This window comes from Salvia hispanica, chromosome 1, assembly GCF_023119035.1.
Source record: "Salvia hispanica cultivar TCC Black 2014 chromosome 1, UniMelb_Shisp_WGS_1.0, whole genome shotgun sequence".
Lineage (NCBI taxonomy): Eukaryota > Viridiplantae > Streptophyta > Magnoliopsida > Lamiales > Lamiaceae > Salvia > Salvia hispanica.
Window position 1 is genome coordinate 12,314,136 of NC_062965.1, and position 25,789 is coordinate 12,339,924.

General features: G+C 35.1%; 2 protein-coding genes across 8 annotated transcripts in view; one reads left to right on the forward strand and one right to left on the reverse strand.

Annotated features, from left to right (window-relative positions):
- LOC125222599 (cell division cycle-associated 7-like protein) overlaps nt 1-25,789 on the reverse strand; it is a 95,563-nt gene that overhangs the window by 25,744 nt on the left and 44,030 nt on the right. The gene's annotated exons all lie outside the window — the stretch shown is intronic.
- Nucleotides 4,899-23,552, forward strand: LOC125222573. 7 transcript variants are annotated; one of them, XR_007176580.1, is made up of 18 exons: nt 4,899-5,249; nt 5,439-5,536; nt 5,620-5,706; nt 5,774-5,867; nt 5,947-6,174; nt 6,543-6,685; nt 6,765-6,947; nt 7,027-7,117; nt 7,200-7,319; nt 10,805-10,912; nt 10,986-11,079; nt 20,365-20,750; nt 20,927-21,036; nt 21,120-21,206; nt 21,274-21,382; nt 21,540-22,886; nt 22,996-23,052; nt 23,150-23,552. XR_007176580.1 is itself a non-coding variant. In XM_048125295.1 (10 exons), exons 1-9 carry the CDS (start codon nt 5,142-5,144, stop codon nt 7,314-7,316), a joined length of 1,149 nt encoding a protein of 382 aa, XP_047981252.1. In that variant the 5' UTR covers nt 4,899-5,141; the 3' UTR covers nt 7,317-7,319; nt 12,411-12,753. The 7 variants fall into 7 exon arrangements, 2 of the variants coding, with proteins under 2 accessions (XP_047981252.1, XP_047981243.1); XR_007176581.1 differs by having other exon boundaries at nt 10,808-10,912; XR_007176582.1 differs by lacking the exons at nt 10,805-10,912; nt 10,986-11,079.

A 25,789-nucleotide genomic window follows, 5' to 3' on the forward strand; every position in this document is an offset into this window, starting at 1 on the left:
GAGCTTCGATAGAAGAACAATGCGAGAGAGAGAGAGCTTATGATCCAGAATGGTTTCTAGTGTTTGATGTGTGTAGAATGCATGGAATGGCTAGCCTATTTATAGGCTTGGTCCACTGCAGGGGGTCAACGGCCATAATGGCCGTCATTAATGCTAGACCGTAACGGTCGTCGGTTACGAGCTGTAATGTTCGGACGTTACGAGCCGTTACATGCTCTGAGCTAGAGAGGCTGAGTCTAGAAGCTTCTAGATTCGTTCACGACGTGGACTATCACGTGTCAGCCACGTTGGCTTACCGCGTCATACTGACGAGGTGGCATCCCGCCCAAAGACCAATTGCCAAGATCCAAGTCCAAGTCCAAGGACAAGGACAAGGGCACGGGCACGGGTAGAGGTGTCAAACGGGCCGGGCCGGGCCGACCCAGCCCAGCCCGGCCCAGGCCCGGTATGGGCCGGCCCAGGCCTGGCGCACCAATAAATTGAAGCGGGCTTGGGCTGGGCTTAGTAGGTTAAACGGGCTCCAATTGGGCCTTTCTTCAAACCCAGGCCCAGGACCGGCCCAGGCCCAGGACCAACCCAGGCCCGGCTCAGGACCGGCCCAGCCCGGCAGAATCTCAATTTTATAGTATATATTCTTAATTATGTGAATATATTTATTTTTTTCATATCATATTATACATATTCTTTATTCTATTTAGTATTAAATAAATTACCTAATCAATCTAAATCAAAACTTATATTTTCAAATTTTATTTCCATGGTTATATAGATTAATTGTTAACTACTTTTCCTTTTAAAAATAGTGTATCTTAGAATTTATTATTTGATTTATATAATTGAAGAGATTAGTTCCATATATAAAGTGATTAATTAGTCATTTATATTTATATGATATGTATAAATATGTATTATCTATTATGCTTTATTATCTTACGTGCATTCATATGGGTAAAAAATTTAGATATTATCTCTACATATTCATATCTTTTCTATTAATTTATTACTAGATTGCATGTTATTTTATATTTATATATTTTAAAGATAATCATAGATTTTATTAATAATATTATGCAAAAAAATCAATTAATTTAATTACTAACATAAGTCAACACTTATTTAAATTTGATTTCCAATTACATTTGATTCACATAATTGTAGTTGATTTGGATAATTATAGATAGTAGTTATATTTGATTTATTACTAGTAATATTTAAAATAGTTCCATAATAGTAGCATATTATATGTAACTCCTAATTTTGTGGGAATAGTGGGATTATAGGAGCAAAATTAATTTATATGCGTGTAATTAGTTGATTGATTAACCTATAATTATATTACTCCACAGCATATCATAGTTTAATAATTGTTTTTTTTCATAGTTCTATAATTTATTATGCATGCAATGAATGTAAGTATAACTTTATTTAGCGGTGATTTAATTAATTAGCAAACTAGGCCCGGCCCAGCCCAGCCCGACCCACTTGCCAAATGGGCCCGGGCCCGGGCTGGACTCATTAAAAATACCAAAACCCAGGCCCGGCCCGGCCCGCTTCAGACATGGGCCTGGGACGGGCTGGGCCTAAATGTCAGTGGGCCTCAGCGCTCAGCGGGCCGGGCCGGGCTGGGCCGGCCCGGCCCACTTGACACCTCTAGACACGGGCATGGGCACAGGACAAGGGCACGGGCGCGAGGCTCGCGGCGGGCGACGCGCGCGTGTGCGCACGTGTGGGCTCTTACAGCCCATCTTAGTCCACTATAATTATTACATGTAATAATCCTTCTTATTAAATACTAGTTTAATAAGGTTGTAACTTCCAATGTGGGATAATTAACTCTCTTAATTATTCCCTAAGCTTCTCTCATAGCTCATTAAGTTTGCAATTTTGCACAACTTTAATCCATTATTTCTCACTCACCGGGAATCGGATTTGAGAAAATAAATATACCACGGTCATCTACTCCGAACGTAGATCGACACTATATTATTTAATTTCACAAAATTGAATATCTCGTTGAAATTATAATTGGTCAAAGTTCATTGACCGGGCATAGATTCCAACAGTTGAGCTATGATGAAGTGGAGGATGTTGATCCAAGTGGGGCTTACTTTGGTTTATACATTACTCTCGAATGTTCATCCAAACAAAACAAGGCATAGCATATAATATGAGGATGTATAGTTTGGCTACAAATAAAACGATTTTATGATACATAAACTAGAAAAATGTGAAATCTGTCTTCTTTGTTTACCATGAATTTTAGGATGTTGGGACTTTTGTACTTCCTATAACAGACTAACGAGATTTTGTAGTCAATATAACCCATTCGTGCCAGATTCTTTTTACTAGCATAAAGATTTTGGTACTTCTCATGTAATTTCGTTAGGAATTTCGTTAGGAATGTGATCAAATAAAATTCTAAATATTGTACAAACTTAAACTATAATCTGGATCATTGAAAAATATCAACAGATCACAAACAAACATCAACAGGAAAATGTCAACAGAATTTCAACGGTAGTCAATAATTGATGTTGTGTTGATATTGTTTTGATACGGTGTTGACATAAAAATCTTAAAATTTTACACTGTATTGATATTTTATTGAAACTGTGTTGAAGCTGTGTTGAGGAGTTTTGAGTTTATACAATATACTCCCTCCGTCCCGAATTAAGAGTCACTTTTTGTCATAAAAGTCCGTCACAGTTTAAGAGTCACTTTTAGAATTTTCCATATTTGGTTATACAATTTTACCCCATTCTTCATCAAAATTACATAAAAATGTCATTATAACATTAAAATAAATCAAAACAAAAATCAAAAGTCAAAAGGGACCCACCTTCAACCAACTCCACCATCTCACTTCATTTATTACACACTTTAATTCTTTCTAAAAATCCGAGCCATAACAATAAGTGACTCCAAATATGAAACAAATGGAGTATAAGTTTACATTTTATCACTGCCATGTCTTATCAACTTATAGGCAACCAAATTAGTCTTGCAGTATCTATATCTCACCACATATCTATATCCATGTTGTATATTGTTATTATCTATCTTAGAGAAGATAGATAATTGAATGGAGAGTTGTGGGTCTGTGGCATTTTTTGAGAGAGAATTGGAGAGGAGAAAAAGAGAGAATGATAGAAACGTTTTATTTAATTCATTATTTGAAATAATAATAAAAGACTTTGCTCATATTTATAATATATGTAGTTAGAAAAAAAAATCAAGTTCTAATAATTATAATAATTAATCATTATATAAGGTTAATAAAATTATCAGCTCACTTTTAAAATAAAGCAAAGTTTAGGTCTTTATTGCCCCATATATGTAGTGGAATCTAGTGGGGCCCTAACATTTGTTACTGATATTATATTCTCCCTCCGTTCCATGTTAATAGAAACATTTTTTATCGGCATGAAGTTTAAGAATAGTGTGTTAAATGGATGGTGAAAAAATAAGAGAGAATAAAGTAAGAATGATGAAGATATAATAAAGTAAAAGAGAGAATTACTTTTTGTCAAATATAAAACGACTCAATTAACTTGGAACTTTCAAAATAGAAAAGTGACTCTATTAACATGGAACGAAGGGAGTACTTTACTACTTTTATACTGACTCTGTCTCAATAAATATGAAACATTTGGTTTATGTCACTTGTGATAGTGTTGTTTACATTTTAAATGTGACAATCTAAAAAAGATATATTTACCGAATTCTACATTGCAGATTTATCATTTATGTTTTTGTGTACCTTTTTTTTTTTTTACGTAAGTTATACTTTTTAGAATTACTAACTACTCCCTCCGTCCCGGCTAAGATGACACATTGCTTAGCCGGCACGGGACTTTAGGAATTATTGGTTAAAGTGTTTAATTGGAGAGAGAGAAGGTGAGTATAAGTATTAAAGTAGAGAGATAAAGAAAGAAGAATATTTTAATAGGAGTGAGAAAAGTGGTTGAGTGTATTAATTGGAGAGAGAAAGTTACCAAAAAAGGAAATGTGTCATCTTAGTTGGGACAAACTAAAAAGGAAAACGTGTCATCTTAAGCGGGACGGAGGGAGTAGTAAAATTTTAAAATGCCGATTATTTTTAAAAATAAATGTTTGCATAATTATTTCAATTAATATTTAATTTCATCATGAATATTTTGGGATGAAGAAGCATAGAAATATTATCAAAATAGTATTATGAACTTTTGAATTATTAATATAACATGGGAAAATTAAAAATTTATAATATTTTTGTTTATTCGAAAAGGATGAGTATGACACTGTATCATTTCCTATTTAAGACAATTAAGACAACTCATTGCTGTTTTTCTAAATGCTGACACTAGTTATAATGACAATTATACTGTATCATTTCCTATTTACATCTCTTGCAAATCCCTAATTATATTTTTTTACTTATTCAAATTAAGTGAAATATGAATGATAAAATTAAGAAATTGCAAAAATGAATTTAGCAATGGTGATCCATTATCGTTGATTTAGAGAGTTTTTTTTTTTTGTTTAAAATTCGATATAGAGTCAGTCCATTTATCAAATGTAAATTGCTTAAATAGTTCTTTAATTGTCATTGTCAAATTGCCAATACGCTTACTTTTTAGACCCAACCATAGAAATAGTACAAATTAAATAGGAGTGAATGGGAATTGCTATAACATACTTATAAACTTAATAAGTATCATTAGAGCCGCTATGTACCTAAAATACTGTAATAAAGTTAAAAATATGCGTATAAATGAGAAAGAAGTCAATATAGAAATTATTATTTTTATTGTGTTAATAGTTAATTTTGAATAAATAAATTCCATGTGACTGTGTGAGTAGATCATGACCGTACTCCTCTGTATACAGATCATTCCTACACACAGAACAGAGCTAAGATAGAAAGACAACCATTTCTCATGAATGCGGAAAAAGGAATCGGCAAAGAAAATTCAATGCGGACGACTTCGAAAGATTCTAGGGCAAAATTTCCCAATTCTGCCATTATAAGTATTGAGAACTGTCGCCACTGCACATTTCGAAACCATCCAAACCACAGCACCGGCGAGTTCAGATTTCAGAAGAAGGAACACCGAATTAGATAAAATTTCCGGTGTTGGATATCTGAATACTAGACAGAAATGGCGGTTGAAGCATCCCTAGGTAATTCTGTGGCGTCCTCATCGGCAAAGAACGTTAAATCAACCGGAAAATCGGATGTCGGTAGCCAAGTAGTATATTGCCATCAGGTAAGTCCTATTCATACCGAAAACTCCTGATTCATTTTTTTTATTTATAGTATTTCATTTAAGCTGGGATGGATCTGATCATTGAGCTGCAGAATTTCAATTCACTCTTAAATTCATATAGCCGTGGAGATGAATGTGCCTAAATTGGTTTTTCGTTTCTTTTTCTCACATGTAAACTCAATGCTGCAGTGTCGTCAAAAAACTAGGGCTCCCGCAGCAGCATGCAGGAATCTTACGAAGAAGAAACCCTGTTCAGTAAAGTTATGTCGCAGATGCCTATGGAACAGGTTCTGAACGTTTTCTGTTTACTAGGATTAGCTCTTGATTTAGGTACTCGAAATGGCAAGTGAATTGAAGTTCTTGGATCCAGGTACCGTGAAGAGGTGGAGGAAGTAGCTAGTTTGGAGGAATGGAAGTGCCCGAAATGCAGGGGCGCTTGCAACGGCAGTGTGTGCTTGTGAGTTTTCTGACTTATTTATCCATGATCGTCTGGTGTTTTACTATTTAACATCCGTGTCGTTCAGGAAGAAAAGAGGCCTTCAACCCATGGGTGTACTTACCAATGCAGCAAAAGCGACTGCCGAGATGCCAACTGCTGAGGGTTCAGATAATGGAAAGGTTGGTAATGCCATGAATGGGTCTCTGGAAAATGTAGGCACCTTAAAGATAACAATTGCTGATTTTGTGATGTTGACAGGATTTATTATCTCCTAGAAAGAAAGGGAAGGAAAGTTTGGATGCAGATGATAATACCTCTTCAACGAGAATGAAGCATTCTAAATTGGCAGAAACCAGCCAGACTATTCCTAAAGAAATTGTGCTGCCAGAGGGAACAGATTTGAGCAGTGTGGCTGGCATTGATGTACCTGCAGAAGATGTTAGAAATGCTTTGGAGTTTCTTGAATTCTGTTATGTTTTTGGAGAGGCAAGTGACTCTACTCATATAGTAGTAATTAGCAGATGCTTATGATTATTTGAAACAAGCTATTATCATGCATATGGATTTCCTATTACAAATGCGCTGCATCTCCCATTTTCAATCTTTTTAGGTTGCTGTCCTTATCTAGGTATTCATAAACATTCAACTCACATATGAACCCAATATTCTCAGTGCTTATTGTATTCATGTAGGATATTGATTTCTGGTTTACGATTAGTTGTTCTTCTGTTTGAAATGTTTTCTCGTTAGTAATCACTATTTCCAATCAGCATCTCCGTATTATATAATTACAAGTACCTTTATCGCTATGGATTTACTTATCTTTATGGTTTGCTTCCTCTAATGTGCAACAGATCCTAAAATTGAAAGATGGGGAAGCATTATGTGTCCTCCGAGATATATTTCATGGGCGAACTGCAAAGCATGGAAGATCATGTCCGGCTATCCTGTTTCATGTACACCTGCTATCAGTAATTAATGAGGAAGAGGGAGAGAAGTATGTCCCTTGATTTAGTAACAATTGACAAGTCAGAATTTATTATGCTGGAATAAATGCTTTTCCATTTTGTGTATAGGGTTGCGAAGCCGAATCCGAACTCGTGGTTCAGTGTGCTAAAGAAATGCTTTGCTGAATCTGAACATGTTCTTAAAATGTTGGGGAAGCATTATTTAGAGAAGGCTGCCGACCATGACGCTTTAAATGCTTCAGAAATGCTTAGGGTCTTAAATCTACTATGCATTCATGCTCTTGGCACGAAGTAAGAATCTTTCTGTTTTATGTTATACATGCCACTCCCTCTTTAATTCTCACCTTGATTGATTTTCTTTTATTCACAGAAAGCTAAGAAATTGGATAAAACATCAAAAAACACAATTTGACCCAAAGGCAGAAGAAGCTATGCATAAGGTTTTTGAAGCAAAAGGCGAGGTAATTAAACATTGTCATCAGTAAACACACCAGCTGTGAAACTAGACTTATGTCAGATTTCTTCCTCTTCTCTTTGAAGCAGAAAATAAAAGAGGACGCTGCCAAAGCTATTGATGCTAGGGATCAATTGTTTCTCTTAATAGATCTGCTGCAGAGCAAGCTCATGGAAAGCTGCTCGAGTCAGAGGCAATGCTTTTGAAGCGTAAGTTCTGTAATATTTTTACTAATTTTTATTGTTAAACACGGGTCCGTGTTTGTGTGTCTGTGTGAAGAGATTCAATTCCATTTCTACAACAAATGCATCACTCGGGGATTGAATCCCATACATGAAAATTCCATTTTTTGTAATGCAGTTAATTTCAAGACGAATGTGGTTATCTATATCATTATATGCTCCGGGTGTGTTCTTCCATTCTTACGAATGTGGTTATCTATATCATTATATGCTCCGGGTGTGTTCTTCCATTCTTACATGATATGTAATTCTCACTACGGACCCAACTCCTATATATGTAGAGAGCTAGAGAGTGTTAGAGTACATGTGATTGGTGCCGTAAAAGAACAGAAGAAAAACAAAAGATAGAATAGAAAAATCTCTAATCGCAAGAGGCATGATCATAGACGCTGATCTCTAAAATTATATTTTTGATCAATGCAACAGAGGAAACATAGTCTTATAAATAAAATACTAACAAACCTTAATGCAAGCCTAGACCCAACCTAATCAACTAAATATCAGAACACAAACATTACATAACATCTCTATCTAATCTACTGCATCTCTATTAACTGCGGCACTATGTCAAAACAGGCATGTACACAAAGGTGGAAGAAAATATTAGAAACGACCCAAATCTGCCACAGTCATATTATAAACTTGAAAAACTCGTAAATCAGTTCCCTCCAATCTTAAACCCTAGCTCAGAGATAATTAGCAACAATAGAGAGTTTCAGCCACTACAACCACTGCACCTATTAAGAGATGTTGGCAATGGCATTGTGGTTGAAACAGGAGGTAGCGAGGTAGGGCCGGTAAAATGGATACCCGCTGGAGAGCTAGAGAGTGATAGAGTACATGTGATTGGCGCCGTAAAAGAACAGAAGAAAAACAAAAGATAGAATAGAAAAATCTCTAATCGCAAGAGGCATGATCATAGACGCAGATCTCTAAAATTATATTTTTGACCAATGCAACGTAGGAAACATAGTCTTATAAATAAAATACTAACAAACCTTAATAAAAGCCTAGACCCACATCAACCGAACAATAGTTTAACCTAATCAACTAAATATCAGAAGACAAACATTACAGAATATAAACATAAGATCTCTATCTAATCTACTGCATCTCTATTAACTGCGGCACTATGTCAAAACAGGCATGTACACAAAGGTGGAAAAAATATTAGAAACGACCCAAATCTGCCACAGTCATATTATAAACTTGAAAAACTCGTTAATCAGTTCCCTAGCTCAGAGATAATTAGCAACAATAGAGAGTTTCAAGCCACTACAACCACTGCACCTATTAAGAGATGTTGGCAATGGCATTGTGGTTGAAACAGGAGGTAGCGAGGTAGGGCGGGTAAAATGGATACCCGCTGGATTTTTTTCTTTTTTAGGGCGAACATAAAATATGTACTCCCTCTGTCCATGGGCGGATCTACCTTGAGCAAAGGAGGGGTAAATGTCCCACCTCATATATTCCAACACATGTATATATTACCTATTATATGTTTATTTCTTTTATTCTCTAGCATGCCCCTTCTCATATTCTCAAAATTCTTTCATATGTAAAGTTCCCCTCGCTACTACAAATTCCTGCCTCCATCCACCCAGTGTATATGTCACACTTGAGAAATACACGGTATCTTAATGCATCTATAATTTAATTTTGGTTGATGCAATCAATAAAACGTTTTTCAGAAACTCATACATGGAAAGCGTAACTAGTTTTCAAATTCGTAAGTCATTTATTCTTTCTTATAATTGTAGCTGTAGGCCTTTGGACAAAGGTGACGGAGAGAGTTATAAATCATGGTGACCTTATCAATGTATATAGGAGTATTATAATTACCTAAGCGAGAGAAAATAGTGACGATGGTAGAAGCAAATTTCAATCGCTAAATTAAGTTTTTACTCTCTATTCCCTTTGTCACTAAAAGTAGTCTCCTTTTTCTGTTTTGGTTAGTCCTACAAAATTAGCCCATTTCCCTGTTTGGCAACTTTTTCACTCTTATGGGGTGGGTCTCATTCTTCACAAATAATACTTCAGTCACTTTTTCCTTGTATCTCTTTTGTACTTTAACAATTTTGTATTAAAAACCGTTTCGTTCCGAAGTTCCTAATTTTAGGGGACAGTTGATTGCAAAAAAATTTGTTGTATCATAAAAATGAATAAAAAAATAAATAGTATTAAAGTTAGATGAAGTTTCATATATTTAAATAGATTTTGATACAACTAATTTCTTATTATAATATACATAACTAAATTATCTTTATATTATAATATAATATTATGAATGTTTTTATAAATTTTTCTTGTTAAAATACACATTTTTAGAATGTAAAAAAAAATATTCAAACCAAAATTTTTAAATTAAATATTCATGTTACAACTTAGATTTCTTTTTCCATCTTAAAATTTTTATTCCATGTAATAACTTAATTATATATCCTACTAAAATACTCCATGACTAGAAATGGATGGGATGATGACATGAACACTCAAACTCTTGATGATTTCTAAAACCCATGAGGCTACAAGAGGCATTTCAACGGAGGGAACACTATTTACATATTCCTTGAATGCGTCTCACTAGAAGTAAATACGCATTTGCCTAATGCGTTTTTGTCATATTTACAAGTAAAAAATTGTTCTCCTTTTGGAAATCTATATTTTGTTTTCACCCTAAATTACAAACAAGCCGCTGCTACCTGCACCCGAAAATGCGTCGTTAATTGTGTATTTGGAATATGGCCTTCAGCTGAGGGAGCACTAATTAAGCGTTCCTTGAATGCGTATTTGGAGTATGACGAATCTGGAATACGCATTTAAAGAATGCGTTTCATTAGAAGTAAACGCATTTACCCTATTATAAGTCAAAATAATATTCCCCTTTCAGAAATCTATGTTATATTTTTTTCTCTAAATTACAAAAAAGTTGTGGGTCCCTTCACCCAAAAAAACGAGATTTCCCCTACCCTCATATGCCCCGAATACCAGCAGCGGGTACCCACCACACCCACAATTTTCTTGAAATAACCCTTTCTATTTCATTATTGGGATGATTAGTCCTGAAAATTACAGGTCAATTTCATGCATGCGAGCACTTTGCAATGTGCTGCATGAGAATTGTCTTAACATAATAGCTCTCCAGAATGTTTGGTCTCCTATTGCTTGTATCCTCAACCTTGATTTTTCAGCATACCTATTAATCAATCTTTTGACCTTTCTATAAATTTCAATGCTGAGTGGGAGTCAAAACCACTGTAGTATTGTGTTGTGTAACTAATAGTATTTACATGGCTTTGCTTATCGCATAACCTCTCCAACTTGTCAGCAAAGTATGATTCTGGCATAATAAATTACAATTGTAGCTTCAACTTTTGATAATACAGTTTATGAAATCTATGCGGGAACAAAAACTTGTCTAAGCTTTTGATGCCCTCTATCATTTAAATCAGTAGATCAGACAGCTGATGCTACAAGAGTAGAGCCCATCTTCACAGAGTGCAGTGGTCATATGTATTGGAAATGTAAATGTGCTGATGAATCTGATGTACTGCATCAAGGTAAGTAACACGGCAAATGTTTTATTGTATCATTTGCAGTTGATCATGGCTAATTATAATCTACTACTGCTAGATGTTGGGAAAGAGGATACTCTTACCTTAAATGAAAAATGGTTTGCACTCGGTGCGGAAGGGAAATAAGAAATTGTGAAGAATATTACTGCAAGGTAAACTATCTTCTCATTTAAGTTTAGTGGATTTTTCTAGTTGCATTTTTAAAATTACGGTCAGCAACACAGAACACTATCAGAAAACTTATAAGTACACAAGATTAATTCTGACAGTTGTGAATCGTAAAGATGCCCGGGAAGAATAAGCACTACAACAAAAAGAACGGCTAAGGACATTTTAAATACTAATAAGGACGCTAATTTATGTGTCCAAAGTAAATTTAGGAGACACAACTAGAAGAGTCCTAGAAAACAAAAGATTAAGATAATTTTCCCTCAACTTAGACACGCTTCCTTTTGGGATCTAAATTATGATTATTTTAAAAAAATTCAAACCATAGTAGCTGCGTCTCAATTTTTGTGTCTTTAAAAGATAAGTTTTTTTTTGTTGTGATGGAAGTTATAGGAGTTACTCAGCTGTGGCTGTTATGAGTTTTTTTGACTTGTAAATATGGACATTTTGCTGATGCGTATTTACTTCTAGTGGGACGCATTCTTGAATGGCATATATAAATACGTAATTAGTGCTCCTTCAGGTGAACACGTAATGGCTTTGCTCCATCTTTGCTGGAAATGACACACCTTTGATTTTCGAAAGTCACACTCATTCCCTTCTCCACCAACTATCCTACACTTAGAAGGTTTTGGTCTAATTTGGAAAAAAAATACACATCAGATAATAGCTTCATACCTTCAGTTCCTTCAAGCAATACATATTGCATTTGCCTTACCTGCAGCTATCCAGCCCTACCTCCTGTTTCAACGACAATGCAGTTGCAAACATCTCTTAATAGGTGCAGTGGTTGTAGTGGCTTGAAACTCTCTATTGTTGCTAATTCTCTTTCAGCTACGGTTTAAGATTGGAGGGAACTGATTAACGAGTTTCGCTATAGCCTCTTGCGATTAGAGATTTTTCTATTTTATCTTTTGTTTTTTCTGTCCGGCGCCAATCACATGTAATCTATCACTCTCTAGCTTTCTACATATATAGGGGTTAGTTCCATATTGAGAATTACATTTTATGTAAGAATGAGAGAACACCACCCGGAGCATATAATATTTTAATGATCAATCACCACATTCGTCGTGATATTATCTGCATTACATAAAATGGAATTTTCATCTATGGGATTCAATCCCGGAGTGATGCATTTGTCGTCGATCTCCATGCTCATGTACTCAATTTAAATAAGGATTCTCATTTGAATCTCTTCCACACACACACACACACAAACACGAACCCGTATTTAACAATAAAAAGTAGCATAAATATTACAGAACTTATCAAGTCAACACAATTTGAACGTTTGGCTGGTTTTCACTGGCAGCACAATTTCTTCACGAATAGTGTGGCTAGTTTGAGCCAGTTTAGAATGTTTCATTCTCTTCGAAGAGGTATTATCATCTACATCCAAACTTTAATTTCTTCCTTCCCTTTCTTCATTTCTTTCGGAAGAACAACATTAGATAAAAAATAATGCGGCAGATCACAAAATCAGCAACTGTTATTTTAAAGATGCCTACATTTTCCAGATACCCATTGATAGTATGATTTGTCCCGTGCAGTGTGTGTGTGCAGACTATCAAACAGGTCCAGAGGATTCATTCAACCACTAGGCCTAGGAACTCTCTAACTAATACTCCCTCCGTCCCGCTTTAGCAGTCCCATTGACTTTTCTGCCCTCTTTTTGTAAAAATGATAAAAATAGTTAAAGTGGAGAAATGGTAAAGTAAGAGAGACAATTATGTAGATAAAACTCTTCTCTATATTATTCTCTCTCTTAATTTACCATTTCTCTTTTTTAACTATTTTTTTATCATTTTTACAAAAAGATGGCAGAAAAGTCAATGAGACTGCTAAAGCGGGACGGAGGGAGTATTAATCACTATCAAAACCTTAACTCATTTACTATTGGCTAGTATAGGGTAAAGATCGATCCCACAAGATGGAGGTGTAAGCAAGTGTTCAGAGGACTGGGAGGGGTCGGCTGCTGCCACGCAATTCATGGGTTAATACTTGTTTAACTACTAGACTAAGAGGAAATTAAGAAATGACTAATCTATCTACTAGACCTAGGGTACATAGAAAGTACGTAAGCATGCATGGCTAACGGAAATGAGGTTTAACTAAAGAAATTTAGCAAGTTAAGTACCAAACCAAGTAACTGGGTTTCCGAATACAGTTAGACAATACGTAAACATGCAGTGGGGACCATTTTCTCGATTAAGCTATAGCGACAGAAAAGCTGCAAAAAGTAAACCAATGCCCGTGACAGATTTGATCTCTAACTAACTTCTACCTTTAGCTTCTCCAACGATCCAGATAAGCAGATGTGAAAACATAGCATCAAGAACATGAAAACAGAGTAAACACAGATCCGACTTCAAACATTATGATTGCGCACAAAACAACTAGATCTGAGCTACTAAGCCACTAAAACAAGCAGAAACAATAAACATTCATAACCATACAAAATTCAGAACATCACATCTCATATCCACAACTTCTATCAACAATCCAACATACAATCAAAACAGTAACAACTCCAATACGTCATATCCATACCCTCAACTCCGATTCAACAGATCCTCAACAAATCAAACCCGATCAACCCGATCTCTACTCCAATTCAAATATCAATTGCGAAAAACATCCAAATCAGTAAATACCAACAATCAAAACATCTAAAACAACTAAACAGAAAACATAAACTTCCATAGCAACGATACGTAAGGTTCAATATGGAAATGATAAACACTGAGCTTCTAAAACGTCGAAGTCTCGGCTCAAAACAACGGAAAACAGTAAATTGTATCTTCGCCTTTCACAAGGACGGTGTTACACCACTGGAAATGAACTAGACTACCACCAATCTCCCAGAATTTACCCAATAAGTGCTTAAGTGTGTAGTGAAATGTGTGTGAAATGATGAGCTAAGAGCGGAAAAGTGAAGGTGATGAATGATGATTCATTCTTCGATCTCTCTTCATGTTGTCTCTTTTTATAGCTGAGCTCGAACTTCTTGGGTAATTCTTATGTTGAATTGTCGATTTTTCCCTCCTAGAAAGTCCTTCAAAGAGATATTTTATGCTCCTAGCTGCTTCCTCGATCTCCTCGGTCAGGTTGTAGACTGGCTTCTTCACTACATTTTCCTCCGATTTCCTATGCTTGGTGGATTTTTACTTTAATTTTCCTGACCTGGCAGATTTCCTCTGCTCGGTCGGGTTGCTGAAGGAAAAATCCACCAAGCAGAGGAAATCAGAGGAAAATGGAGTGAAGAAGCCGGTCTACAACCTGACCGAGGAGATTGAGGAAGCAGCTGGGAGCGGAAAATATCTCTTTGAAGGACTTTCTAGGACGGCAAAATCGACAATTCAGCAGAAGAATTACCAAGAAGTTTGAGCTTCAGCTATAAAAAGAGACAACATGAAGAGAGATCGAAGAATGAATCATCATTCATCACCTTCACTTTTCCGATCTTAGCTCATCACTTCACACACATTTCACTACACACTTAAGCACTTATTGGGTAAATTCTGGGAGATTGGTGGTAGTCTAGTTCATTTCCAGTGGTGTAACACCGTCCTTGTGAAAGGCAAAGATACAATTTACTGTTTTCCGTTGTTTTGAGCCGAGACTTCGACGTTTTAGAAGCTCAGTGTTTATCATTTCCGTATTGAACCTTACGTATCGTTGCTATGGAAGTTTATGTTTTCTGTTTAGTTGTTTCAGATGTTTTGATTAAACGTATTTACTGATTTGGATGCTTTTCGCAATTGATTTTGAATTGGAGTAGAGATCGGGTTGATCGGGTTTGATTTGTTGAGAATCTGTTGAATCGGAGTTGAGGAGTATGGATCTGACGTATTGGAGTTGAAACTGTTGTTGATTGGATGTTGGATTGTTGATTGGAGTTGTGGATGTGAGACGTGATGTTCTGAATTTTGCATGGTTATGAATGTTTATTGTTTCTGCTTGTTTTACTTGGCCTAGTAGTTCAGATCTAGTTGTTCTGTGCGCAATCATAATGTTTGAAGTCAAATTTGTTTTCATTTTCTTGATGCTCTGTTTTCACCTCTGTTTATTTGGATCGTTGGAGAAGATGAAGGAAGAAGTTAGTTAGATATCAAATCTGTCACTAGCATTGGTTCGCTTTCAACAGCTTTTCGCTATAGCTTAATCGGGAAAATGGTCCCCACTGCATGTTTACGTATTGTCTAACTGTGTTCGGAAACCCGTTTACATGGTTTGGTACTTTACTTGTTAAATTTCTTTAGTTAAACCTCATTTCCGTTAGCCATGCATGCTTACGTACTTTCTATGTACCCTAGGTCCAGCTGATAGATTAGTCATTTCTTAATTTCCTCTTAGTCTAGTAGTTAAACAAGTCTTAACCCATGAGTTGCGTGGCAGCAGCCGACCCCTCCCGAGTCCTCTGAACACTTGCTTACACCTCCATCTTGTGGGATCGATCTTTACTAGCCAATAGTAAATGGGTTAAGGTTTTGATAGTGATTAAGATTAGTTAGAGAGTTCCTAGGCCTAGTGGTTGAGTGAATCCTCTGGACCTGTTTGATAGTGATCTGTACCCTGTACACACACACTGCACGAGGCAAATCATACTATCAATGGGTATCTGGAGAATGTAGGCATCTTTAAAATAACAGTTGTTGATTTTGTGATCTGCTGCATTATTTTTTTATCTAATGTTGTTCTTCTGAAAGAAAGGAAGAACGGGTAGGAAGAAAGGAAAGTTTGGATGTAGATGATAATACCTCTTCGAAGAGAATGAAACTTTCTAAACTTGCTGAAACCAGCCATACTATTCGTGAAGAAATTGTGTTGCCAGTGGAAACCAGCCAAACATTCAAATTGTGTTGACTTGATAAGTTCTGTAATATTTATACTACCTTTTATTGTTAAATACGGGTCCGTGTTTGTGTGTGTGTGTGTGTTGGAAGAGATTCAAATGAGAATCCTTATTTAAATTGATTACATGAGCATGGAAATCGACGACAAATGCATCACTCTGGGTTTGAATCCCATAGATGAAAATTCCATTTTACGTAATGCAGATAATATCACGACGAATGTGGTGATTTATATCATTAAAATATTATATACTCCGGGTGGTGTTCTCCCATTCTTACATAAAATGTAATTCTAACTATGGAACTAACTCCTATATATGTAGAAAGCTAGAGAGTGATAGATTACATGTGGTTGGCGCCGGATAGAAAAAACAAAAGATAAAATAGAAAAATCTCTAATCGCAAGAGGCTATAGCGAAACTCGTTAATCAGTTCCCTCCAATCTTAAACCGTAGCTGAAAGAGAATTAGCAACAATAGAGAGTTTCAAGCCACTACAACCACTACACCTATAAAGAGATGTTTGCAACTGCATTGTCGTTGAAACAGGGGGTAGGGCTGGATAGCTGCAGGTAAGGCAAATGCAATATGTATTGCTTGAAGGAACTGAAGGTATGAAGCTATTATCTGATGTGTATTTTTTTTCCAAGTTAGACCAAAACCTTCTAAGTGTAGGAAAGTTGATGGAGAAGGGAATGAGTGTGACTTTCGAAAATGAAAGGTGTGTCATTTCCAGCAAAGATGGAAAATTTCTCTTCAAAATTCTAATGGAAAATAAAGTCTTTGCATTTGATCCTTCAAAAAGAGGGAGCACAGTCATTACGCGTTTACCAAGGAACACTAATTACTCATTCCTTGAATGCATATTCGGAATACGAGGTATTTTATATTTATATATGCCATTCAAGAATGCGTCCCACTAGAAGTAAATACGCATCAGCCAAATGTCCATATTTACACGTCAAAAAATATTCCCCTTTCAGAAATCTAAGTTTTATTTTCGCCCTAAATTACGAAAGAGCAGCCGGTACCTGCACCCGAAAATGCGTCCTTGAATGTGTATTTGGAATAGGACGTTCAGCTAAGGGAGCTCAAATTTCGCGTTCCTTGAACACATATTTGAAATACAGCATATCTGGAACACGCATTTCAAGAATGTGTCTCATTAAAAGGAAATACACATTTTCCAAATGCGGTTTTTTCCATATTTATAAGACAAAATAATATTCCCCTTTCAGAAATCTATGTTTTATTATTTCTTATTTTTGCCCTAAATTACAAAAAATCCGCGGGTATGTCACCCAAAAAATCGAAATTTCCCCTACCCTCATTTGATGCCCCGAATACCAGCAGCGCGGGTATCCATACCCGATGTATCATTTCCTATTTACATCTCTCGCGATCCCTATTTATATATATTTTTTTACTTATTCGAAAAAAAATAGTATTACCGGTTGCAATTATGACAACTCATTGTCTGCCGACACTAGTTATAACGACAATTGTCATATGTATCATTTCCTATGTATATCTTATTCAAACAAGAAAAGTATTATCGGTTGCAATTATGACAACTCATTGTTGCTTTCTGACAATGCGAACAATAGTTAAAAATTACCGTATATAACTCTCGCAATTCTCCACTAACAATACTTTAAAAACTTTTCTATCTAGCTTTCTATCTATAGATTATCTATCTATCTATCTATCTATCTATCTCTTACTTTATCAATTATACATTCAAACTCATGTCAAACCAAATTCATACTTTTCAAGGCCAGAGGGAGTATAAATTATAGCATGGCACAGTTGGTTTACCCTTTAGTCTTGTTGCTTTGAGGCTGTCGGTTTGTATCCCGGCTCCTATGATCTATGGTACTCCCTCCGTCCCAAGGGAGATGACCCATTTCTTGGGCGGCACGAGATTTTATATAACTTTATATTGTGTGTCAAGTGGAAAGAATAAAGTAGAGATAAAAGTGTTTTCATTTTGAATAATAGTCATCTTAGTTGGATAAACTAAAAAGGAAAGTGGGTCATCTTCAGTGGGACGGAGGGAGTAGTATTTTTATACTATCACTATAATATTTTATGCTCCTTAATTATTTTACATTTTTCTTAATATTTCGTATTTTTATTCATTTTATGTGAAAATGTACTTTTTATAATAACTACTTCCTACTCCGTTCACGAAAAATAATTTTATTTGTGAACATATATTTTAATGAGAAATTAGTAAATTAAGAGATGGGGTGAAAAAGTAGATTAAATAGGATAGTAAAAAGAGAAAAAGTAATAGAGAAAAGATAAAGATTGGTAAGAGGGAAAATGAGAAAATGTGAATAAAGTATGAGATAATGTTTCCATTTAATGAAATAAGGCTATTTTTCTTTGACACACAAAAATGATAAAATGGGACTATTTTTTTTTAGTGACTGGATGAAATATATATTTACCAAATTATATATTGCAGATTTATCATTTATGTTTTTGTTTAGATTTTTTTTACGTGAATTATACTTTTTAGAATTATGATTATTTACAAAATTCTACATTACAGATTTATAATATGTGGTATCATGATATATGTATTAGTAAAATTTTAAAATGTTGATTAGTTTTAAAAATAAATCTTTGCAATCTTTGCATAGTTATTTCAGTTAGAATTTAATTCCATCATGATTTTTTTTGGTTGAAGAAGCATAGAAGAATTATGAAAATAGTATTATAAAATTTTGAATCATTAATATAATATGCGAAAATTAAAGAATTTATATAGTTTTTTTGCTAATTCGAAAAGGAAGAGTATTACCGGTTGCATTTAAGACAACTATTTGTTGCTTCCTCGATCTCCTTCACTTCATTTTCCTCCGATTTCCTCTGCCTGGTGGATTTTTCCTTCAGTTCCCTGACCTGGTTGATTCTCTACGCACCTAAACTTAAAACGTGTATTAGTTTATGGAAATCGTAGAATTTAACCTCATATAGATGCAAGAAATTGGCCTTATCACCCATTCATGGCATTACCAACCTTTCCAGTCGCTTTTGCTGCCCTGGTAAGTACACCCATGGGTTGAAGGCCCCTTCTCCTCCTGAATGACACGGATGTAAAATAGTAAAACACCGGACAATCATGGATAAATAAGTCAGAAAACTCACAAGCACACACTGCAGTTGCAAGCGCCCCTGCATTTCGGGCACTTCCATTCCTGCAACCTAGCTACTTTCTCCACCTCTTCACCGTACCTGGATCCAGGAACTTCAATTCACTTTCCACTTTGAGTACCTAAATCAAGAGCTAATCCTAGTAAACAGAAAACGTTTAGAACCTGTTCCATAGGCATCTGCGACATATCTTTACTGAACAAGGTTTCTTCTTCGTAAGATTCTTGCATGCTGCCGCGGGAGCCCTGGTTTTTTTACGACACTGCAGCAATGAGTTGTCATGTGAGAAAAAGAAACGAAAACCAGTTTAGGCACATTCATTTCCACAGACCACAGCTATATAAATTTAAGAGTGAAGTGAAATTCTGCAGCTCAATGACCAGATCAATCCAAGCTTAAATGAAATACTATAAATAAAAAAAATGAATCAGGAGTTTTCGGTATGAATAGGACTTACCTGATGGCAATATTCCCCTTTAGGAAATTGTGAAGAATATTACTACAAGGTAAACTATCTTCTTATTTAAGTTTTGTGGGTTTTTCCTAGTTGCATTTTTAAAATTATGGTCAGCACCACAGAACACTATCGGAAAACTTATAAGTACACAAGATGAATTCTGACAGTTGTGAATCTTAAAGATGCCTGGGGAGAATATGCACTCATAGAAATTAGTATGCACTACAACAAAAAGAACGGCTAAACAAATTTTTAATACTAATAAGGACACTAATTTGTGTGTCCAAACTAAATAGAAGAGTCCTAGAAAACAAAAGATTAAGATAATTTGCTCTCAACTTAGACACGCTTCCTTTTGGGTTCTAAATTTTGATTATTTTTAAAAAAAATTCAAATGATAGTCGCTACGTCTCAATTTTTGTTTCCTTAATAAATAAGTTTTTTTTGTAGTGATGGAAGTTATAGGAGTTACTCAGCTGTGGCTGTTATGACTGATAAATTGCTTAAATTGTTCTTCGATTGTAATTGCCAATACCCTTAATTTTTTAGACTCAATTATGGAAATAGTACTAATTAAATTGGGTTAGTGAATGAGAATTATAAGATTTAAGCTTAATAAGTATCATTAGAGCCATTATGTCACTAAAATACAGTAATACTACTAATAAAGTTAAAAAATATGCGTATAATAATGAAGTCAATATAGAATTTTCTTTTTGTGTGTTAATAGTTAATTTTGAATGAATAAATTCAGTGTGATATATTATTATTGTACGCCTCTGTTTACAGATCATTCCTACACACAGAAAGAGCTAAGATAGAAAGGCAACCATTTCTCTTAAAGGCGGGAAAAGGAATCGGCAAAGAAAATTTAATGCAGATGACTTTGAAAGATTCTAGGGAAAAATTTCCCAATTCTGCCAATATAAATATTGAGAACTGTCACCGCTGCACATTACGAAACCATCAGAACCACAGCGCCGGCAAGTTTAGATTTCAGAATGAAGGAAAATTTCCAGTGTTGGATATCTAAATACTACACAGAAATGGCGGTTGAAGCATCCCTAGGTAGTTCCGTGCAATCTCCGTCGGCAGAGAACGTTAAATCAACCGGAAAATCGCCTGCCGGTAGCCAAGTTTGTAATTCTGGTGACGGAGTATATTATTGCCATCAGGTAAGTCCTGTTCATACTGAAAACTCCTGATTCATTTTTTGTATTTATAATATTTCATTTAAGCTTGGATGGATCTGGTCATTGAACTGCAGAATTTAACTTCACTCTTAAATTCATATAGTTGTGGACATGAATGTGCCTAAACTGGTTTTCGTTTCTTTTTCTCGCATGTAAAGTCATTGCTGCAGTGTCGTCAAAAAACCAGGGCTCCCACAGCAGCATGCAAGAATCTTGTGAAGAAGAAACCATGCTCAATAAAGATATGTTGCAGATGCCTATGGAACAGGTTCTAAACGTTTTCTGTTTACTTGGATTAGCTCTTGATTTAGGTACTCGAAGTGGCAAGTGAAATGATGTTCTTGGATTCAGGTACGGTGAAAAGGTGGAGGAAGTAGCTAGTTTGGAGGAATGGAAGTGCCCGAAATGCAGGGGCGTTTGCAATGGCAGTGTGTGCATGTGAGTTTTCTGACTTATTTATCCATGATCGTTTGGTGTTTTAATATTTAACATCCGTGTCATTCAGGAAGAGAAGGGGCCTTCAACCCGTTGGTGTACTTACAAGTGCAGCAAAAGCGACTGGATTCTCTCCCGTCACCAAGATGTCAACTGCTGAGGGTTCAGCTAATGGAAAGGTTGGTAATGCCATGAATGGGTCTCTGGAAAATGTAGGCACCTTAAAGATAACAATTGCTGATTTTGTGATCTGCCGCATTATTTTTTTTTTAATGTTGTGTGATAAGGGGGTTAAATTCTATGATTTCTGTTAACTAATACACGTTTTAAGTTTAGGTGCGTAGACAATCTGCCAGGTCAAGGAAACGTATGGAAAAATCTACCAGGCAAAGGAAATAGAAAGAAAATGGAGTGAACGAGTCAACGACAACCTGACCCAGGAGATTGAGGAAGCAGATGTGAGTGGAAAAGTATCTTTTTGAAGGACTTTCTTGGAGGGCAAAATCGACAATTCAGTAGAGAAATTACCCTTGGAAGTTCAAGCCTCAACTATAAATAGTGACAACATGAAGAGAGGCGATCATCATCGATCATCATTCACAGTTCACTTTTCACTCTTAGCTCATCACTTCACACACATTTCTCTGCGCACTTAGCAATTATGGGTTAAATTCTGGGGATACGTGGTGGCCTAGTTAAAATTCTGTGGTGTAACACTGTCCTTGTGAAGGGCGAAGATACAATTTACTGTTTTCTGTCGTTTTGAGCCGAGACTTCGACATTTTAGAAGCTCGGCGTTTATCACTTCCGTGTTGAACCTTAAATATCGTAGTTATGGAAGTTTATGTTTTCTGTTTAGTTGTTTCTGATGTTTTGAATGTTGGTATTTACTGATTTGGATGCTTTTCGCAATTGATGTTTGATTTGGAGTTAAGATCGGGTTGATCGGGTTTGATTTGTCGTTGAATCGGTTGAATCGGAGTTGAGGTGTGTGGATCTGACGTATTGGAGTTGGTTTTTGATGATCTGAAGTTGAATTGTTGATTGGAGTTGTGGATCTGAAACGTGGTGTTCTGAATTTTGCATGGTTATGGATGTTTATTGTTTTCTTCTTGTTTTGCTCGACCTAGTAGTTTAGTTCTAGTCATTTCATGTTTGATCGTACTGTTTGAAGTTGGATCTGTGATTGCTCTGTTTTCATATGCTTGATGCTCTGTTTCACCTCTGTTTATTTATATTATTGGAGAAGATGGAGGTAGAAATTAGTTAGAGATCGAATCTATCGTTGGCCGTTGTTTACTTTCTGCAACTTTTCTGTCGCTATAGCTTAATCGGGGAAATGGTCCCCACTGCACTGTCTAGCTGTTTTCGAAAACCCGTTTACCTGGTCTGGTAGTTTAGTTGTTAAATTTCTCTAGTTAACGCGGGAAGGACATGTTTGGATATGGGGTCAACCATGGCCACGTGGTGATATGTATGTTCCCATGCACTAAAGTCTGCAATAGTATTTTTGTTGTGGTGCTGCCTGATCCTTTCATTGAAGCATGCTAGGATCAGTTAGCGTTGAGTAATTGATAGCAGCTGCTTAGAGGGGAGCATGGAAGGCTGGGTTTTGGAGATGACAAAAGCAGCAAAATGGTTCCTCAAAGGGTTCAACTTCAAGTAGCCGACGAAACAGTGCAGGTTTTCCCACATATCCTCACCTTTACGCTAAATCACTAGTTTTGAGTTTCAAGTCTTGATGAGAAACAAATCAAGATGTTTTATTCAACCACATGCTTATGGAGTGCAGGTGTCTTGTGGAGGTACGCATTCTGTTGCGTTAACACAGGATGGTCGCATGTACTCGGTGAGTTTTTGCAGACTTCACTTAAAAAACAAACATTCTAGACATATATAAACAATCTTTATCACACATAATGACAACGAATTCTGAATCACTTCAGTTTGGACGAGGAGACCATGGGCGTTTAGGTTATGGACGGAAAGCAACTACTGGGCATCCAGCTGAAGTGCCTATAAACATCCCTCCTCCTAAGGATCTGAGTGCGGAAGAAGGCAGTTGGTGTGCGACCCTTGTCGCTTGTGGGGGCCGCCACACGCTGGCTCTCGTAGAATGGCGTGATCATAAGCAGCAGCTCCTCTAAAGCAAGCTTTTCTTGCTTATGAGAAAAATATAGCTAGACTTTTATTGTACTACTTCAGGAGTCCAAACTAACTTAATTACCTATCTATGAACTCTAAATATCGATAGAATAATCGTGAGAGTCTACCTGTTCATCCAAACAAAACAAGGCATAGCCAACTATATATGACTATATAATATGAGGATGTATGTTTGGCTACAAATAAACGATTTTATTATACATTAATTAGAAAAAAATGTGAAATCTGCCTTCTTTATTTACCATGAATTTTAGGACGTTGGACTTTTGGTAATTCCTATAACCGAATAAGGAGATTTTGTGGTCTCAACCCAATAACCCATATCGTTTTAGATTCTCACTTGCTTTCTTCTATCTCCTTTTTCCTCTCTCGTACTTTATTAGTGTTTTTTTTTATTAATTACACTACACATAGTGTTTTTTTATTAATTATACTACACGTATTTTTCTTAATCTCTGTGCCATAAAGAAATACCTCCACTACTACGGATCACAGGGAGTAGTAAGAAAGGAATTGAGAAAATATGAATAAAGTAAAAGAAAATGTTTCCATTTATGAAATAAGACTAATTTCATGGACACGTAAAAATAGTAAATGACTATTTTTCATGAATAGATGAAATATATATTTACCAAATTATATATTGCAGGTTTATCATTTATGCTTTGTTTACATTTTTACGTGAATTATACTTTTTAAATTTATTATTTACAAAATTCTATATTATAGGTTTATAATATGTAGTATCATGACTTATGTATTACTAAAATTTTAAAATGTTATACTTTTTAAAAAGGATATTGACTTAATATCATGGAACTTTCAAAAAGTTGGATTTTTCCCACGAATTTTGAAATGGACAAATAATATCACGAACTTTACCATGAGTTTGTTATTTTCCATCAATGAAAAAATTCTAACAAATAATTTTATTTTACGAATATTTTTTTGTAATTTCTCGATAACAACTTCGAGAGCTTCAAGTTTTTCAATCTTTGAAGATAGTTTTTCTTGAAGCACACCTTCCAGAATTTTCTTCAATCTATTAATATAGCCTGAATTTTTTCATTGGTGGGAAATAACAAACTCATGGTAAAGTTCGTGATATTATTTGTCAGTTTTAAAGTTTGTGAAAAAAATCCAACCTTTTGAAAGTTCCATGATATTAGGTGCCAATATCCCTTTTTAAAAATGAATGTTTGCATAATTATTTCAATTATAATTTAATTTCATTATGAATTTTTTTTGGCCGAAGAAGCATAGAAGAATTATCAAAATAGTAGTAATATAAAATTTTGAATCGATAATATAATGTGGGAAAATTAAAGAATTTATATAGTTTTTTTGCATATTAAAAAAGGAAGACAGGTTGCATTTAAGACAACTTATTGTTGCATTACTAACAATTCGGACACTTGTTATAATAACAATTACCATATGTATCAATTCCTAGTTATCTCTTGCAATCCAAGTAATTTTTCGCTTATTAAAAAATGAATAGTATTACCGGTTCCAATTATGACAATACTTTTATAAACAATGGCGACACTAGTTATAACAACAATTGCCATGTGCACCTTTCCTTATTTATATCTCTCACAATTCTATATTAATTTTTTTTTTCTTATTTGAAAAGGAAGAGCATTACCGGTTGCAGTTATGACAATTCGTTGTTGCTTTTATGACAATGCCGACCATAGTTATAACAACAATTACCATACGTGTCATTGCACAACTCGCGTACACATCGTGCAACACATTGTAAAAATATAGATTTACATGTCATGTTACTTTATCCAGTGTGTTTGTAGCCATTTAAATTTTTTTTGTCAAATAACCTTAACAACTACTTAACGAAGAATGGTTCATTTTAATTTTAGTTATTTAATTCTAAAATTTTGTTCACGTAATTTATAATTTTAAGATTTTAATTATGTATATTTTTTTATTTTTACGTGATCTTAGAATTCTAATGTAATTTTATTTTAATTATACTCCCTCCATCCTAATTTAAGAGTTCTATTTTTCCATTTTCATCCGTCCCAACTTAAGAGTCATATTTTATTTTTTACCATAAATGGTAAGTAGGCTCAACATTCCACCAACTTATTTCACTCACATTTTATTATAAAAAGATTATATATAAGTGAAACTCATATTCCACTAACTTATTAAACCTACTTTTCTTTCCATTTCTTAAAATCTGTGCCCTGACTAATTAGGACTCTTATGTTAGGACGGAGGGAGTATAATTTAACTACATAGTACAACTGCAAATTAAGTGAAACATGAATGATAAAATTAAAAAATTGAAAAAATGAATTGAGAAGTGGTGATCCATTATCGTTGCTTGAATTATAGAGTGTTTTTTTATTTAAAAATCGATGCAGAGTCAGACATTCATTTATTAGATGAAAATT

Excerpts from the sequence above, each read along its gene's own strand:
- LOC125222573 (XM_048125295.1), top strand. The coding sequence starts at position 5,142 with ATGGCGGTTGAAGCATCCCTAGGTAATTCTGTGGCGTCCTCATCGGCA. Across the intron at positions 5,537-5,619 it reads CGCAGATGCCTATGGAACAG|GTACCGTGAAGAGGTGGAGG; the intron begins GTTCTGAACGTT and ends TCTTGGATCCAG. Across the intron at positions 5,707-5,773 it reads TGCAACGGCAGTGTGTGCTT|GAAGAAAAGAGGCCTTCAAC; the intron begins GTGAGTTTTCTG and ends CGTGTCGTTCAG.